This window comes from Pavona decussata, unplaced genomic scaffold (genome assembly GCF_977016875.1).
Source record: "Pavona decussata unplaced genomic scaffold, jaPavDecu1.1 SCAFFOLD_390, whole genome shotgun sequence".
NCBI lineage: Eukaryota > Metazoa > Cnidaria > Anthozoa > Scleractinia > Agariciidae > Pavona > Pavona decussata.
The window spans coordinates 317501-334058 of NW_028145762.1; the positions used below are offsets into that span (position 1 = coordinate 317501).

Genomic DNA, 16558 nt, shown 5'->3' on the forward strand with positions numbered 1-16558 from the left:
TCTGTAGGCAGGAGTTAGTAGGGTATTGTATGCTAAGAATCATAGGTAAGTGTGCCTGTCGCCTTGTTTTCCGGTACAGTGGAATAGAGTATGAACCTTTTGGAACTATGTTACTACTTGTAGCGTTCTGCTATCTTTTTCTTTTACAACGCTCTATGTTATATTTTGCAGGCACCTTGCATCATTATGGTGGAAGAAGTTGACGATAAAAATTTATTCATTTCTGTGTCTTCTCCGAATCTTAATTTGAACATTAGCAGAGACAGCAGCAACCCTTTGGTCAACAGAAACGAGGTCACTGATCACGAAAGGTTCTATTCAGTCAGTCACTGATCACGAAAGGTTCTATTCAGTCAGTATGGCAGTTGACGTGGAGGTGAGAATAATGGACACAAGGGCGGTGCCGGGAATTTATTGTTGGTGGCGCGAAGATCCCCAAAATAGAATCCAACATTACTTTTTTCACGACTTCTGGTAAGGTCACGAGCGCCGAAGGCGCATTATTCAGTCAGTGAAACAGGCATACTCGGAAAGGATAAATCCGAGTTCCCCCAACAGAAGTCGAACTTGTGACTTTCCGATTACTAGTTCGGATGCTCTACCACTGAGAATCGGGGCGGATTCCACCTCCCCCTTCGTCCAGGTTTACTGATGGAATTGACTGATGCATTAATCTTGCGCCATATTTAACTCTTCAGGTAACAATCAGAAACCCGGTTGATAGAGTTATGGGTGACGTTGGAGTAAACGGAGATTTTGTCAAAGACAAAGACTATAGCTACTCACGTGCAGGTCTTGCTGAATAGAGGGTACCCTCTGGAGACCCGAGGACACATTGTCAAGTTTAAATCTCTGACAAAGGGATTCAGTAAAGAAGTCAAACTTACAAGAGGTCGAGTCGTACGTACAAAATAATTAAGTAACAGTTCGTCAAAATCGTCCAGTTAAGGACGGTGTCTTTTAATACAAAGGTACTTTGGCGCAGTTTATTATTAGAAAGATCTAAGTTAGGGCTATTTGAATCCAAAAACAAAACTGGAGGTAATCAAACATTTTTCAGAGATGATTAAACAACATCAATTCCAAAAAGTGTTAAAATACATAAATTGAAGCTTAATTTTCTATGAAAACATTAGTAGGCATCTTCCTGGTGTGACCCTGCATCCCGACATGTGCAGAGCGTATGCGCAGTAGCAAAAGGGAGCAGCGCCCTGAAAATGTTCTATCTCTGTATATTCTGTTTTATAATTTGAAGGGACTGGGCACTGGTAAAAATGGCCGTTTGTTTTCAAAATTAAAAGAATATTCAAAAGGCCAATTGCAAAGCGCAGAAATGAAGTGCCAAATGCTGTCTCGCAGAGTTTTAAAACTATGTTCAGACTACACGAGACAATAACAAGTGGTGAAAATTTTTGCTTAAATGTTTTAATGAATATTGCGGACGCAACAGGTCAAGTGACCTAATTTACATACCTCGTGTGTGTCAATTATGTTGGCATTTGCAAGCATATTACGCATACTATTAGACTACCTCTGCTTTTTGAGTAAAAATCTAGTGACACATAACTTAAATTTTCTTGAGTAAAGGAGACGTGATATAATTTCCTATGTGGTCTGTTTAAGGATGTTCGCATCAAAATCTTTCCAAACCGCAGGGTTTTCTATATTTAGTTATAATTAGATGACCCTGACTCGTACCGGAAAGGCAAGAAAACGGCGGGGGAGGGGAGGTTGGGGCGTAGGAAAACTCGATCTGATAAGAGGAGAGGTAAAAAGCTAAGATTTCTGGACTACATATAGTAAAAAAAGGTTACACTACTTCAAGGTCTTGTTAGTAATAAGAAATTTGAAACATTTGATGGGTTTGGAGGGCGTCGCTAAATTGGTCATTTCAAGCACATTAAAAGTTGTTTTACGGTGTGGTTATCGAATTTTGATGATCACTATCTTTTAATTTTAATGTGTCAGCTTAAATGCATGACCCCACAAGCTCGCAGCTTTAACCATGATCGTGTTAAAATAAAGGCATATCTGTCTATCAAAATTGGTTTACCTAATTTGTTTTCTGTTGCATTTTTACGTTTCTCTTTCGGGCTTTATAATCACTCAATTTTACCTCTTAAATGTGGTAGGTCAGACAGTCGGGAGCTTAGCTTGGTTAGAGAACGATTCTTAAAATGCAAACTCTTCTTTTAAGCTTCTTTAAGGGTTAGGAAAGCTCCTCAGGAAGTTGCAAGAGAGAAAGGCGGCTTCCATAGGGACTTGACTTTTATTTTATTAAATACAACTTTTATTTTGTAAAACACTTAAAATAAATTACACGACAAAGCTTGCATGATGACGCTTATTATACAATATTTTCCTTACATTTACAAAACTTACATATAATACTTACAATACAATGCAATATTAACATACTACTACTAGACTACTGCTTCAGTTCCAATTAGTTAAGTTCCCCCATAGAGACTAATCAATTGGAAGTGATGCAATAGTCTCAATGGATGGCGCAGTGGTGAGAGCACTCGCCTCCCACCAATGTTGCCCGGGTTCCATTCCAGAACTCGGCATCATATGTGGGTTGAGTATGTTGTTGGTTCCCGTTCTTGCTCCGAGGGGTTTTTCTCCGGGTAATCCGGTTTTCCTCTCTCTACAAAAACCAACATTTCCAAATTCAAAATCGATCCGGAATCTGAGGGCCAACAGGTTTGTCAGTCGTAAGAGACTGTTAAGTGACACCCTCATTAAACAAAGCTGATTTATTTCTTGGACAGCGAATGGAGATATAATCGAGTCATTCCAGTTAAATGCGTGTCAAATTGTACGTGGCTAACACGAAATTTTAAATATGTTCACAGTTTGCTCGTTCCAGTTCTTTCCACCAGCTTAAGGGATATAAGTACTTCATTATCTCTATGCCCCCTCTAGGAACAGAAATGTTGAAGTAACCAAATCTGACCTTGGGCAGCGGTTGTTGTACAAGTAAGGCGGGAAATGAGTGATAGAGTCGATTATTGACATAAAAGATCCATGTTTGGTACCCAGTCCGCGTCACAACGCCTCCATGGTGGTAAAAAATAAACAGATTTCCATTTGCTTCATTTTCTTCAACGATGACGTTGCCGCTTCCTTGCATCTTATCAGTTACGTTCAGTCCTTTCGCAGTTAATCGTGATTTGAATTCTACAAAAGGCATTTTGCTAAAGTTGCCATCGCCGTTTATACCAATTTTAACGTCATAATCCCATGGGAGTGGGCCTGGAATGCCACGCAGGGGACCCCACAGGGAGTCATACATTAACCAGTGTTGAATCCCCATGCCGTCTAATATTGAATGTATTTTGTGGGTTAGTTTGACTAGCGAAGCCCTTGGTTTATAGGAGCTCGAGTTGAAGCATCGATGAGCTGATTTCCTGTGTTTCGTAATCGTATGAGGATAGGCGTTCAGGAAGCATAATCCAAGGTAAATTATGAGCAAAGCCAATAAAACCACTGTGAACACGGAGGGATATCTGTCGCCTGTCAGACACATCCTACACCGCAGAGCTGGTCTGACCATCTGTTGGTGAGTTCTGAACAAAAAAATGTAAGAACAATATTTGGATATGAATATTTGAAAAATATAATTGAACTGCGGGTGACAGATTAAAAAGAAGAAAGACTCGCAGTTATTTACGCAACTTGAGCAGTGGCGAAAAGAGAGCCTGAAAAAAATTCAGGCTTGAACGGGATTCGAACCCATGACATCTGCGATGCCGTTGCAGTGCTCTACCAACTGAGCTATCAAGCCAACTGGGAGTTGGTCATATTGTGAGTTCGTAATATACACGTGGAGAATGAATAAACGAATACTGATGAATATATGAACCATATGTTTGAACTACGGGTAAAAGGGTTAATAGAAGAAAGACCCTCACAGTAATTTTTGCGAAAAGAAATCCTGATAAAATTCAAGCCTTCTTCTATTTCTTCTATTTTTGGAAAAAAATCACATAATACTTCTGCCGTTTCAAGCACATCTAACGAGCATGAAAAGACTTGCCACTCATAGGCATAGATTTACTCGAGGCTTCTTAAATAAGATTATAGATAACAAAACAACCAACAGAAGCCAACAAAAAAATGACAGAAACGGAATAAAGGACTTAACTTACACTGAGACGAATGTGAAGATATACAGCACGAAATAGCAAACAACTTGAGCCAATAAAACTGAAATTAAACATGTACCTATTCCTGAACTAAGCTTGCACACTGAACATGTTTTACATACGAGCGCTATATATAATATTGACAAACTAGATAGTTGGCATGTTTGATCTTCGCAACAACAGCTGTTAAACTGCTCTTGACAGATGGAAATTGTCTCTATTCTATTTTTTTGCCAACTTTCCTCTCCTGCAAACGCATATTTGACATATGAATAACAGTTAAACAATGCAAGTTGTTCAAGTAACCAATCAAATTCTGTGTTCCCTCCACGTGATTTTACATCATTTGTGACAAAAGTGAAAAAGATGGCAGCTGACAGCTGCTTTCAAGCTCATCGCTGAAATTTAATTTTTTTGGTAAACATTTCTCTGTTTCGTTTTCGTCGACGAAGAAATAGGTTTGTGAAGGTTTGACGTGTGAAGGCAACAGTTTGTTTACTCGAGTTTACTCAGCTGCGTTTTCCGAGTGCAACTAAAAAGTGTAATAACAGAGAAAAGTGATTAACGAAAATGAAACAAAAAAAAAAACACTATTTAGAAGCAACGTATTTTATTTATTACCGTTTTGCTCATTTAATAGCTTTATCCTAGAGCTGAAATGACAAAATGAAAAAGGAAGAAATGTTTTAATAATTACATTGCTGTTATAGATTTTTTAAACCTTCTTTAATTATGACGTATAAAACTTAAGTAAATGTGAATAGTCCTGTTTCGAATTCACCAAGACCGCTGGATAAAAAGCCAAAAGTCAAATTTATACAGAGTTAGCGTCAATCGGAAGCGAAATATTCACAAAGATAAGCAGAAAAGTGCTGAATCCTAAAATGAAACCGTCACAGAGTTGTGAAAAGACCATCCTCTCACTGTTGGCGGAGTTAATTCCTCAGATATGCTATTAGACATCGCCTTATCGATCAAAACATCGAGTTGAGCATGATTTAATCATGAAGTGACAAACAGTCTATCATTCACGTGCCCATTTATTTTCAAGGATTGCCGCCACGGTGAGGGGATGGCGTCGATTAAGGTATCGGGTCAAGAACAACATTATAATCGCCACCCAATATAATATTTTGTTCAGCGCTTACGCGAAAATTCTCTTTTTCTCACAGTAAATATAGTTTCACTTCTTTGGCTAAAGAAAATGTACTGAAGTCTATCAGTCTTTCATTGACTGCCGGAGCACAATTTCGAGGTACACGGGTCGCTCGACCACATTTTACGCCAACGTTCATTTTTCAGCCCAGGCCTCTGAAAGCTCTGAACCTTTCGTCTTCAAGAGCTGGCTTTTCCATTTTTAATATCGGTTACGCTTATGGCAAGCATACCGAGCTCCTGAGGTTTTCCACTTGGTCTTTTACGAGATTCATAATTGATGAAATTACTACAATAATATCCTGGGTAACAAATTACTCCTTAATTTTGGCGCGAAATTTCAGAGTTAATGTAAAATTACAAAATTGCTATGGCAACGTTTCCTATATCTCAGTGGCAAGATGGCGTCCAGGTTTAAAGATGTTACGGATTATTAAAGAAGTTAAGGCACTAAAAGACGCTGCAGAAAATTTACATACGCGAAAGAGCACAATTAGCTGCGTGAGGGTTTTTGAGAACTGGTGTGATGAAAATGTCCTTGAGAAAAACCCTGAGACGGTTTGTCCTGAGCGGTTGGATAAAGTACTCGAGCGGTTTTTTGCCTGCGTGTGTAAACAGGACGGAGCCGACCACGATTGTGAGTTTTGAAGTTCAAAAGTTTGAGTGATATCCACGTTTTTAATTTCGCTTTTGGCTGCCTATTTTCGTATGATATTTCCTTCAAAACGCAGGAAATGCAGTCTCGGACAACCTAATTTTCAAAATTTCCCGGGGGAGCATGCCTCAGGACCCCCTAGAGGTTCGCCCCTCCGGCGCTCGTTTGGTCCGTCCCCTCGTTAGATCCCAGCCTCCCGCAAAAAAACCTTCCTACGGGCTTGTAATAGTCTATAACGCCTTGGCACAGAAACGTTCGACATTTACAATTTAAGTATTACTCAAAAGCACTTAAGCGTAAACAAAACATTTATCATCATCAAAGTTATATAAGCTAAGACCGGAGCTAAACAGATAAACTTTGCAAATCATTAGACAAGAAATTTACGGTTTAGCTGATTGAGAAGCGAAAGTGTTGTAATCGCCACAGATAACCTGTAATTATCGTTGGAAAGTCAACGACAAACTTTTGTTTACCAGGGCAGGAATCTTTGAACCCTTCTGATCACACCATACAGTCACGCCACTGACTCGCTTACGTCATCCGTGCGCGGAATGCTAATTGCTGCCCGCAAAGCGCAGCTTCCTAATTCTAACTCGAAAAAATAAATTTTGCGTCGTATACACTTTAAGCGTAAATAAAAAATAAAACATTTATAATCATCAAAGTTTTATAAGCTAGAATAGAGCTCAACAGCCAAACTTTGCAAATCATAAGATCAAAAGAAATTTACCTTTTGCGGCTGATTGGGGAGCGAAAGTGTTGTAATCGCCACAGATAATCGAAAATTTGGAAGTTTGGAAAGTCAAACACAAACTTTTGTTTACCACGCAAGGGCCTTGAACCCTTCCGATCACACCACACAGTCACACCACTGACTCGCTTACGTCATCCGTGCGCGGAATGCTAATTGCTGCCCGCACATGGCAGTTTACGCTTCCTTGTTTCATTCTAAAGCTCAACCTTCTGGCATGCATTGTTTGCATTACGTTCTGTGCCGAGTGTTTACGTTTATTAGAAACAACATGCCTTTAAAGAATAAGCAAGTTCGAATTTACAAAAACTCATGCGTCAAGATAACAACCTTAAAGAACAAATACAATAGAATTCAACTTCAAACTTTCTTAGTCATACATCATTACTTAATTTACTCTCTCTTCCCAACGATCTCGAACACCATGTATTATCTTCATGTTTCAGCACTTCACTTCCAATATGGAACCCCTAGTACATACATAGTGTAAATGCTTAAACAACGCATACACGTGTACAACGTGCGGAACAAACCCATTACCATCTCACTATTAAAGGGGATTGTTTTATGCTGTAAAGGTGGTTGTTATCTTGTACATGACATCCTGTAAAAGCCCTCGACAAAGATCAATCATTTTCATACAACAATAATACAAGGACAACATACGCCTCATTTCAAGGGATATCTGTTAGGGATAAGACCTTAATCCGGCCTCACAAATTCGGATTTAGTTGTAGAGAAAATCAAACCGAATCTTCTTCGGCAAAATGTTAGCTCTGAAAATTTCATTACACTGGAAAACATACAATTCCTTTCGTTTTCCGGTGGCACAACTTGTGTGGTAAAAATGCGAAAAAAGGTTCCGTTAGCACTTTCGTAAAGCCAGTAACAGCTCAGCTGTAAAATTAGGAAAATAAGGCGCCGTTCCCTGAAAATTTCTGTGATGTAAATTTCTGCTGAAGCGATACGAAAAGATCATACAAACGACTACCTTCCTCTAAACGACTTGGGAACACTGAGACAACATCCTAAGTATAAATTGTGCTTAACGATCCGGGGGGGTGGGGTACTCCCGTATATGGGGTAGATAGGTATGTGCCGCCCGATAGGGTATGGTTTTTGAGGATCTCGATCCTTAAATAGGGTATCATTTTTGCACGTGTTGGCATTGTGTTCCCGGTGTGATCCTTAGACAGGGTACCTAAGTTGTATCAGCTAAAGATTAACGATTAATTAGGGTTAACGATTCTCGTTACTGCCTCGATTGGTACCCCTTCGCATCCGTTTAGCCAGCTATCAGTTCCAGACAAATTTGTCCCAAGACAAGAGCTGAACGATTCATCGCTTATCCGGGGTAATCAAGAGATTTGGCTGTAGTAGGCTTCCCACGTGTACATATACTGTCACTCAAATAAAAGTTAACATTTAAACCTTAAGGTTGCGTTCTATTGACCGTACTCCGGAATAAGAATAAGCGGAATAGCAATTAGATTTCTCTTTTTAGGTCAATTTGGGACACCATTTCTGAAAACTTGTGCTGATGAACGATAATTTAAGACCCATTTTGAACTCCAGTAACAAAAACCTGTCATGAAGGATTTCTTGTCATCCTTGTATGTATTCCTATTCCGAAATAGGGTCAATCGAACGCGCCCTAAGTGTGACCGTTCACCTGAGACCCGTCTATTTAACAGTTTTCTTTTTTTACCTTACTTTTTCTGAAGCCCAATCTAAGTTTTTCTTTTAAAATCGGTGTTAAATGGGAGTCCAGATGAGTCCAGTATGAGTGGATCAAGATCACGTTCTGGACGAATGAAATGGTCGAAAAAAGTGATGTGCCGCCTTGCTTACTGACCCTAATTATAAACAGTGGAAAATTTAATAAAAGCAAATTAAATGTCACTCCAGATTGACGTTTGTAAGGTAAAGTACATGGCAACACTTTAGCTCGTAACTGCCCACTGTGTGATCAAATATCAAATATAAACAAGCTTTCTGAGGACCCGATTAGGAAAAGGTTTTAAGGTCGCAGGAACTTTCAGCTCGGCCAAGCAGCCTGAAAACCTTAGGTGAAGGCTTCAATAGCTTTCAATTACCAACCGCGCTGAAATGATCTTTGGGATTTTGTATTTCTCAAGGATAAATAGAATTATACTACTGAACAAAACAACCAACAGAAAACAGCAAAAAATGACAGAAAATGACAGAAACGGAATAAAGGACTAAACTTACAAGACGAATTTGGCGATATACACCACGAAATTGGCGAACAATTGGAGCTAATAAAACTGAAATTAAACATGAACCTATTCCTCAACTAAGCTTGCCCACTGAATAATTTTTACATGCGAGCGCTATATACAATATTCGCAAACCAGATAGTTTGCAAACTCGAGTTGGCATGTTTGATCTTCGCAACAAAAGCTGTTAAACTGTTCTTGACAAATGGAAATTTGTTTTGTCAATATTTGAATATGAATATTTGAAAAATATTATTGACATGCGGGTAACGGATTGAATAAAAGAGAGACCCTCGCAGTTATTTTCGTAATATGAGCCGGTTGCAAAAAGAAAGCCGAAAAAAAAAATCAGGATTCAACGGGATTCGAATCGATATAAACTCTCTATTCTATTTTTATTACGAACTTTCCTCTCCTACAAGCGCATATTTGACGTATGAATAAAAGTCAAACAATGCAAGTTGTTCACTTTCAACAAATCAAATTCTGCGTTCCCTCCACGTGATTTTACATCATTTGTGACAAAGTGTAAAAGATGGCAGCTGACAGCCGCTTTGAAGCTCATCGCTGAAATTAATTTTTTTTGGTAAACATTTCTCTGTTTCGTTTTCGTCGATGAAAAATAGGTTTGTGAAGGTTTGACGTGTGGGAGCAATAGTTTGCTTACTCGAGTTTACTCAGCTGCGTTTGCCGAGTGCAACTAAAAAGTGTAACAACAAAGCCTGCAACAAAGTAAAGTAATTAACGAAAATAAAACAAGAAAGAGTTGAGTTACGCTTAGAATTGTGAAAAGTTCAACCTCTCAGTGTTGGCGGAGTTACGAGTCCAGAAATTAATTCCTCAGATATGCTATTAGACATCGCCTTATCGATCAAAACATCCTGATTATTTAAAACGAGTTGAACATGATAAGCCTGCGAACGCAGACGTATTTCCGGCTGTCGAAATACGTCTGCGTTCGCAGGCTAAACATGATTTGATCATGAAGTGACAAACAGTCTTTCATGCACGTACCTATTTATTTCCATTGAGGATTGTCGTCACGGTGCGGGGATGTTGTCGATTAAGGTATCGGATCAAGACCAACATTATAATCGCCACCCAATACAATCTTTTGTTTAGCGCTTGCGTGAAAATTCTCTATTGTTCTGACAATAGAAAACGTTTCACTTCTTTGGCAAAAGAAAATATACTGAGGTCTTTTAATTAGTCTTTTATCTTTCTGTGATGGCGCCGATTTCGAAGTACACGGGTCGTTCGACCACATTTTACGCCAACGTTCATTCTTCAGCCAGGCCTCTGAAAGCTCTGAACCGTTCGTCTTCAAGAGGCTTTTTTTTACTTTTGCCTTTCAATCTTTAATATCGCTTAGGCTTATGGCAAGCATACCGAGCTTCTAGAAGTTCTCCACTTTGTCCGTTTACGAGATTCACAATTGGCGAAACAACTACAACAGTAATAAATTCGAACATTTATGCATGTCTAAGATGCTTTGCGAAGAAATAAATCGCATTCCATGTTTCGATTTGTTTTTATCAGACGCCAAAATCCTCCAAAATAGGCCGTTTTCCGCCATATTGAATTAAAAAAGAGCAGTTGAGAGACTGGGAACTAACAAGCTTGTGACGTCGACACAGCGCATTTGCTCATAGGTCACTGCATTCTCTGTACTGAACTTTGGAATGTGCCAGGAAGGTATGTGGTAGGTGAATGTGCTGCCTTCTCAGATATGTAGAAGGGCATAGTTCTGCACGCTATACTGTTCGATAATGATGAAGCAAGAAAATGCAGAAAGAAGTAGATTGATTTCATGAAACAAAAGCGGGCTAAATGAGAGTTGACCCGGAAACTGGTCAATATGTTCCAAGGACTTCACGAACGACGACTTCATGCGTCAATTCTGGTTTATTGATGAAGTGAGTAACAAGCTAATTGTCCCAAGACTGAAGCGAGATGATATTAGTATAAATGTGACGTCAACTGTCCATGCTAAAGCGGTGACCACAAGTCCAGGTGTACTGTACAACTGTACAACTAGTGCCAAACATCACCGCAAACGAGCGGTAAGAAATGTTTCCATTTTTTTTATTTAAGCTTATAGGTGTAGCCAAAACAAACCTACTGAAATAGTAAACTTATTTTAATTTATAACTGTAGTCTAGACTCTAAAGGATGAGAAGAGGCGATTGGAGTCTTTTACTTCTGAGACTGCTGTCTGTTGGCGAACGGATGAAGGGCCACAAGGTGACATGGTAAACCTAGTTCTTTTTCTTTGTCAATTCCACGTGTATAAATTTGGGAGTAGGCTTTAAAAGAAGAACGGATCATTCTTTTTAAAAAAAGTTTCAGTCTTGAATTTGTCTGTGAAGAACGAGGTTAAGAGTCAATCGAACGTGTCGGTCGATTGACATGTTCGAAATACTGCTCAAAAGGTCGGCTTTTCTTACCTGGAAATCTAAATATTTTGAAAGATAACACACGCAACGAGTTCCAAACGCGGTTATGCGGTTTTACTTCTCTCTCTACCAGACCAATTTCAGCTAATAAAAAAATTAAAAATGATAAGAATATCAACTGAACAAGCTTGTATTTACGCCACGAAAAATGCAATCCTAAGACCTGTTTCCTCAGCGGTCCGCATGTTTCGATGTGGTGGTTTCGTTTACAAAAGGTAAGCCTCTAGTTCAAAGAAAAAATCTTGCTTATTTACATTTCCCTAGGCGCCAGTAAAATATTCTTTAAAACCCAAAGATTCCAAATATTTAGAAAATAGCAAGCTCCCACAACACAAACCTCAGAGCGGAGCGAAGCGAGGCGATGAAAAAACGAAGCCGTATAACTAAACAGGTTTACGCCGTCAATTTCACGCATTTAAGAGCGCCTTTCCACAAATATCGACCGAAATCAACTTTGGGTGGCACAAGTCAAAAAAATCGATTTAGCTCATATTTTGCTCATGGGTAGGCCTTAGTAAGAAACAAAACGGGCTGTAGTTAGTTTTTCCAAATACGGCTTCCTTACGCGTAAACAAGCCAAAAACGATTTTCAGTTCAGTTGACTCAAAATTCGCTTGAACCGGTCGGGCGGAATTTTCCTTAACTTTGGCCGGCCTCGTATCAATCCACAGCCAGTCATGTCAAGCGGACTTTGAGCTCAACTGAGACAAAATCGTTTTTCGCATATTTACTCGAAAGGAAGCGGTATTTTGAAAAACTAACTACAGCTCAGTTTGTTTCTCACTAGGGACTACCTATGAGCAAAATATGAACGAAATCGATTTTTTGACTTGTGCCACCACTTGGTCAATATTTGTGGAAAGCCGCTCTTAATAGCTCTCGAAGAAATCTACAATGCTAAAGAAAGGATCAAAAGACAAATAGCAATGATCAGAGACACAACATCTTGCCAGAAAAACAAACGGCCGGGCCCGGCAATGCAAAAACTGTAAGATAAAGATGTAATTACGGCTGTATTCGCAGGCTAGCATTCGTATGGCATATATCAATGGATTGACTATAGAATTAGCGAAATATAATAAAGCTACCGTTTTGTTCATTTGATGAACGCTGCACCAGACATGTAGTTTAATGTGTATTGAGAAATCAGCGCCCAAATAGATGTGGGCAGAATGGTCAGGATAGAGACGACGGCAACTATGCTTAAGGTTACTGACAGTTTCCTTTCTGACGCAACTGCTCTAAAATGATGCAGAAGAGGGTTATGTTTGACTTTTTTTTATGACCGTTGTCGGGTAATTTTATTCAAAAACAAATGCTTAACCCGAATCGGACAGCTATCAATCGAGTCACACAAAGCTTCCCCAAAACGTGCCTAATGTATAAACAAGCAACTACAGAAGATGGCAGGTGCTTAATAAAAGTTCTTAAAAAATCGAGCAAAAATCATAAGGTTGCCTTTTGTAAACTTTTTTGTCAATATGCCATAATAAAGAAGAACATCGCCTTATAATTTGGTTTATTCTTTAAGGTATTTTACTTGGGATAAAAGATTTAACTTAACTGATCAGATTAACGATTGCTTCTGTAAAATTATAAATTTTGGTTAAATGACCTTGCTCTCAATGTCACCCTGTAGCTCAGTGGTTAGCGACCGACCATGCATTTTAGGGAACGACATAATTGTAGGTTTGACTAGCGTTTGGGAGGAAGATTTTTTCTTTGTTTCATAATCGTGACATTTGGAATACTACTTCTTTATATTCCATTGCAAAATCGTCACTTTTTTATTCGACAAGTGTTTGAATTCATCGCTGTTTATTCACGATATTTATTATGTAATTCGCCGCTCAACTGAGTCGTCGTCTTAGATCATCTTTCTTGTAAACAGTGATCTTCGTGGACTTACACTTCACTGTAGTGCTAATAGAGAAGCACAAGATAATAATTTCATGCCTGGTTCGTCTGAATGTTTCAGCATTCGAACAGCCCAACAGCATATTCACCAGGAAACGACACTTGCAATAAACTTAATTGGAGTTTATGAAACGATCTGCAAACTCTATCCCTAAAACGCGTGATATATTTCTGAGAGAAACCATTTTATCACTTGATTGGGCTATAATAAAGTATTGCTACTCATCCCGTTTCTTGATAACTTCTCAAACTCATTAATAATTCATCAAGAGAAAACAAAGAAAATCACTACCGTGACCGTGGTTTGGATATGTGATCCTAATTACCATAAAATTTTGCCAACTTTAGCCTTGAATTTCTCCAAGAATTATTGATCATTTGAGAAGCCATATCAAACACTCTAAAGTGTGTTTCATCAGATATCCAAACACCTCGAAGTCGTTTAAAAAGACTCGGCTGCACCTCGTTTTTTCAACCTACTTCTCAGTGTTTGGATATCTGATGAAACACACCTTCTCGTGTTTGATATATTACGTGAATAATGCCAACTTGGCTCCAAATCTGCCTTTAATTGCATGGCGAAACTGAATCTTGCTACAAAGATGCCGCTCATTTGCATCAAATAAACTCTTCTTTCGATCAATTTTAGTAGACATGCAAATTTTCATTGGGACTGGGTATGTTTTTTTTTTTACCCAGTCCAAACTCTTACAGTCTGCGTGCAGACGTCCCACATTTCCTTTCCTTGAAGCGGAAAAGAAACGTCTAACGCAACGCCGTTGTTAATCGTGTTTCAGTATCCTTCTATTTCTCTAGGATGGGGGATTAGGCTCTAATTGGTTGCTTTGCAGCTGGGCATAGTTAGTAAACGAACGGACAGACGGACAAATGTCTGTCTAATTTACCAAGAAATAACGCAAAAATTACGTCTAAAATACAATAAAATTACAATGCAAAATTCAACAAGAGGCAAGAATCTGATTGGTTGTCTAATTTCTTTAGTTGTTTTTATCCTTCGTCAATTTGTAGGTTTTGATCTCGAGCATATCGAAGTTCGTGCAAATCATCGCTCACTAGATATGTGGCGTGGAAAATTTGTTTTTTTTTTTCTCTAAACTGGACGGGGATGCATGAGTAGTTAATTAACAGCAAACAGATAGAAATACGAATAACTAAACAGGAAGTGTCCCGGGTAAACAGACTTCTTTGCAACGAAATTTTTCTGAGCTGTATTTTTATTCAAAAGATAAATTGCTTGAATTAACTGGACAACTATCAATTGAGGCACACCAAACTTTCCCAAAATGTGTCTTGAGTATAAACAAGGAACTACTAAAAATGGCAGGTGCATAATTGAGCGAAAATTAAACCATACGGTTTCCTTTTGACAACTTTTTTGTTATTTAGCCACCTGCATTAATTAAGAGGAGTATCGCCTCATATTTGTTTTAGCCGCTCGTAGTTGTCTTGCCTGCGGTAGAACAACTGAGTTAACTGATGAGCTAAACGATTGATTTTCTAAAACAAAATATTCTTCCCTTCCTTAAAATTTGTTCTAAATAATCCAGCTCTAGTTCACGTGACTCTGTAGCTCAGTTGTTAGCGATCGACCATGCATTGTAGGGAACGTCATGGGTTGACTCGCGTTCAGAAGGAAGATATTTCTTTCTTTCAAATCGTGGCATGTGCAATACAACATGGTTCTTTATATTCCATTATTTGAGCAAAATCGTCACTAACTGGTTCGTTTCGTCGCTATTTATTCACGGTATTTATTAATAACTCGCCGCTCAACTGAGAGGTTGTCTTCAGTAGATTATCTTTCTTAATAACAGTGATCTTCGTGGACTGAAATTTTACTGGAATGTTAACAGAGAAGCACGAAATAATAATCTCATGCCAGGTTTGTTTGAATGTTTCAGCCTTGAAACAGCCCCACTGCATATTCACCAGCAAACGACGCTCACAACAAACTTAATTGTAGTTTATGAAACGATCTGCAAACTCTAGCCCTTAAACGCGTAATATATTTCTGAGAAAAACCATTTTACCACTTGATTGGGTAATAATAAAGTATTGCTACTGACCTCGTTTCTTGATAACGTGAATAATGGCAACTGGGCTCCAAAACTGCCTTTAACTGGTGAAACTGAATCTTGCTACAAACATGCGGCTCATTTGCATCAAATAAACTCTTCTTTCGATCAATTTTAGTAGACATGCAAATTTTCATTAGGACTGGGTATGTTTTTTTTTTACCCAGTCCAAACTCTTACAGCCTGCGTGCAGACGTCCCACATTTCCTTTCCTTGGAGCGGAAAAGAAACGTCTAACGCAACGCCGTTGTTAATAGTGTTTCAGTATCCTTCTATTTCTCTAGGATGGGGGATTAGGCTCCAATCGGTTGCTTTGCAGCTGGTCATTGTAAGTGAACGAACGAACGGGCGGACAAATGTCTGTCTAATTTACCAAGAAATAACGCAAAAATTACGTCTAAAATAAAATAAAATTACAATGCAAAATCCAACAAGAGGCCTAATTATACATTACAAGTTATACTTAAACTTGTAAGAAGGAAAACTAAAATTAGTATTCGTTTCCTAACGTAAAGGTAAGGCCAGAAGAATCAACTCTGATTGGCTTTTGCCACGAAATACTCATGATAATTTATGCGACATAATTTTCTGTGCGATTATTCAGTGACAGACGTTTTAATTTCTCTCTTTCTGTTTTAGTTACTTCAACGGTTCCTCTTAGAGTATCACCACGAACCATTGGAGTTGCACCAAAGGCTGATTGCTGTCCGGTTTAAACCAGTTAAGTCAAGTTTGTTGACTACTTTTGAATCTCAGTGGGAAGTAAATCAAAAAATGTCTAAAACAGGAAGTTCCGGTATAAAGGGCCTGGCCAGGCGATACTCACCTTCAGTTGACAATCAACCATCAGAGCGTAAAAAACTGACAAATAACATGTGTCTTTGTACGGCCCTTATCGATAAAATGGGCTTAGTTTTCAGAAAAAAAATCCCGTTAAACAAACAAGAACTTGATATCTTATATTGTTGTGGTGATATTATGGGGCATATTTTTTCAGAGGACGCTTGGGTCAACAACGTGCCAAGACTGAACAGCCTCTAAATTTAGATCTCACGCCCACAAAGGTGTGAAATGAAGGAGGGTCTTGCCCTTTTATTGCGGAACTTCTTGAAAAAGATAATTAACTTCCAATTT

At 38.7% G+C, this 16558-nt stretch overlaps 2 protein-coding genes across 4 annotated transcripts in view; both read right to left on the bottom strand.

Moving 5' to 3' along the window:
- The window catches only part of LOC146451359 (uncharacterized), a 132307-nt gene extending 124663 nt beyond the window's left edge, over positions 1-7644 (bottom strand). The window contains exon 1 of the mRNA XM_085099214.1: positions 7522-7644. The gene's annotated coding sequence lies outside the window, so the exon portion shown is untranslated. The remainder of the gene's footprint in view (positions 1-7521) is intronic.
- LOC146451364 (uncharacterized) lies at positions 1373-16558 on the bottom strand. 3 transcript variants are annotated; one of them, XR_014860042.1, is made up of 2 exons: positions 6695-7437; positions 1373-3572 (listed from the first exon to the last, which is right to left on the bottom strand). XR_014860042.1 is itself a non-coding variant. In XM_085099184.1 (2 exons), exons 1-2 carry the CDS (start codon positions 15559-15561, stop codon positions 2843-2845), a joined length of 876 nt encoding a protein of 291 aa, XP_084955310.1. In that variant the 5' UTR covers positions 15562-16558; the 3' UTR covers positions 1373-2842. The 3 variants fall into 3 exon arrangements, 1 of the variants encoding a protein (XP_084955310.1); XM_085099184.1 differs by lacking the exon at positions 6695-7437 and adding an exon at positions 15416-16558; XR_014860043.1 differs by lacking the exons at positions 1373-3572; positions 6695-7437 and adding exons at positions 8447-8571; positions 15416-16558.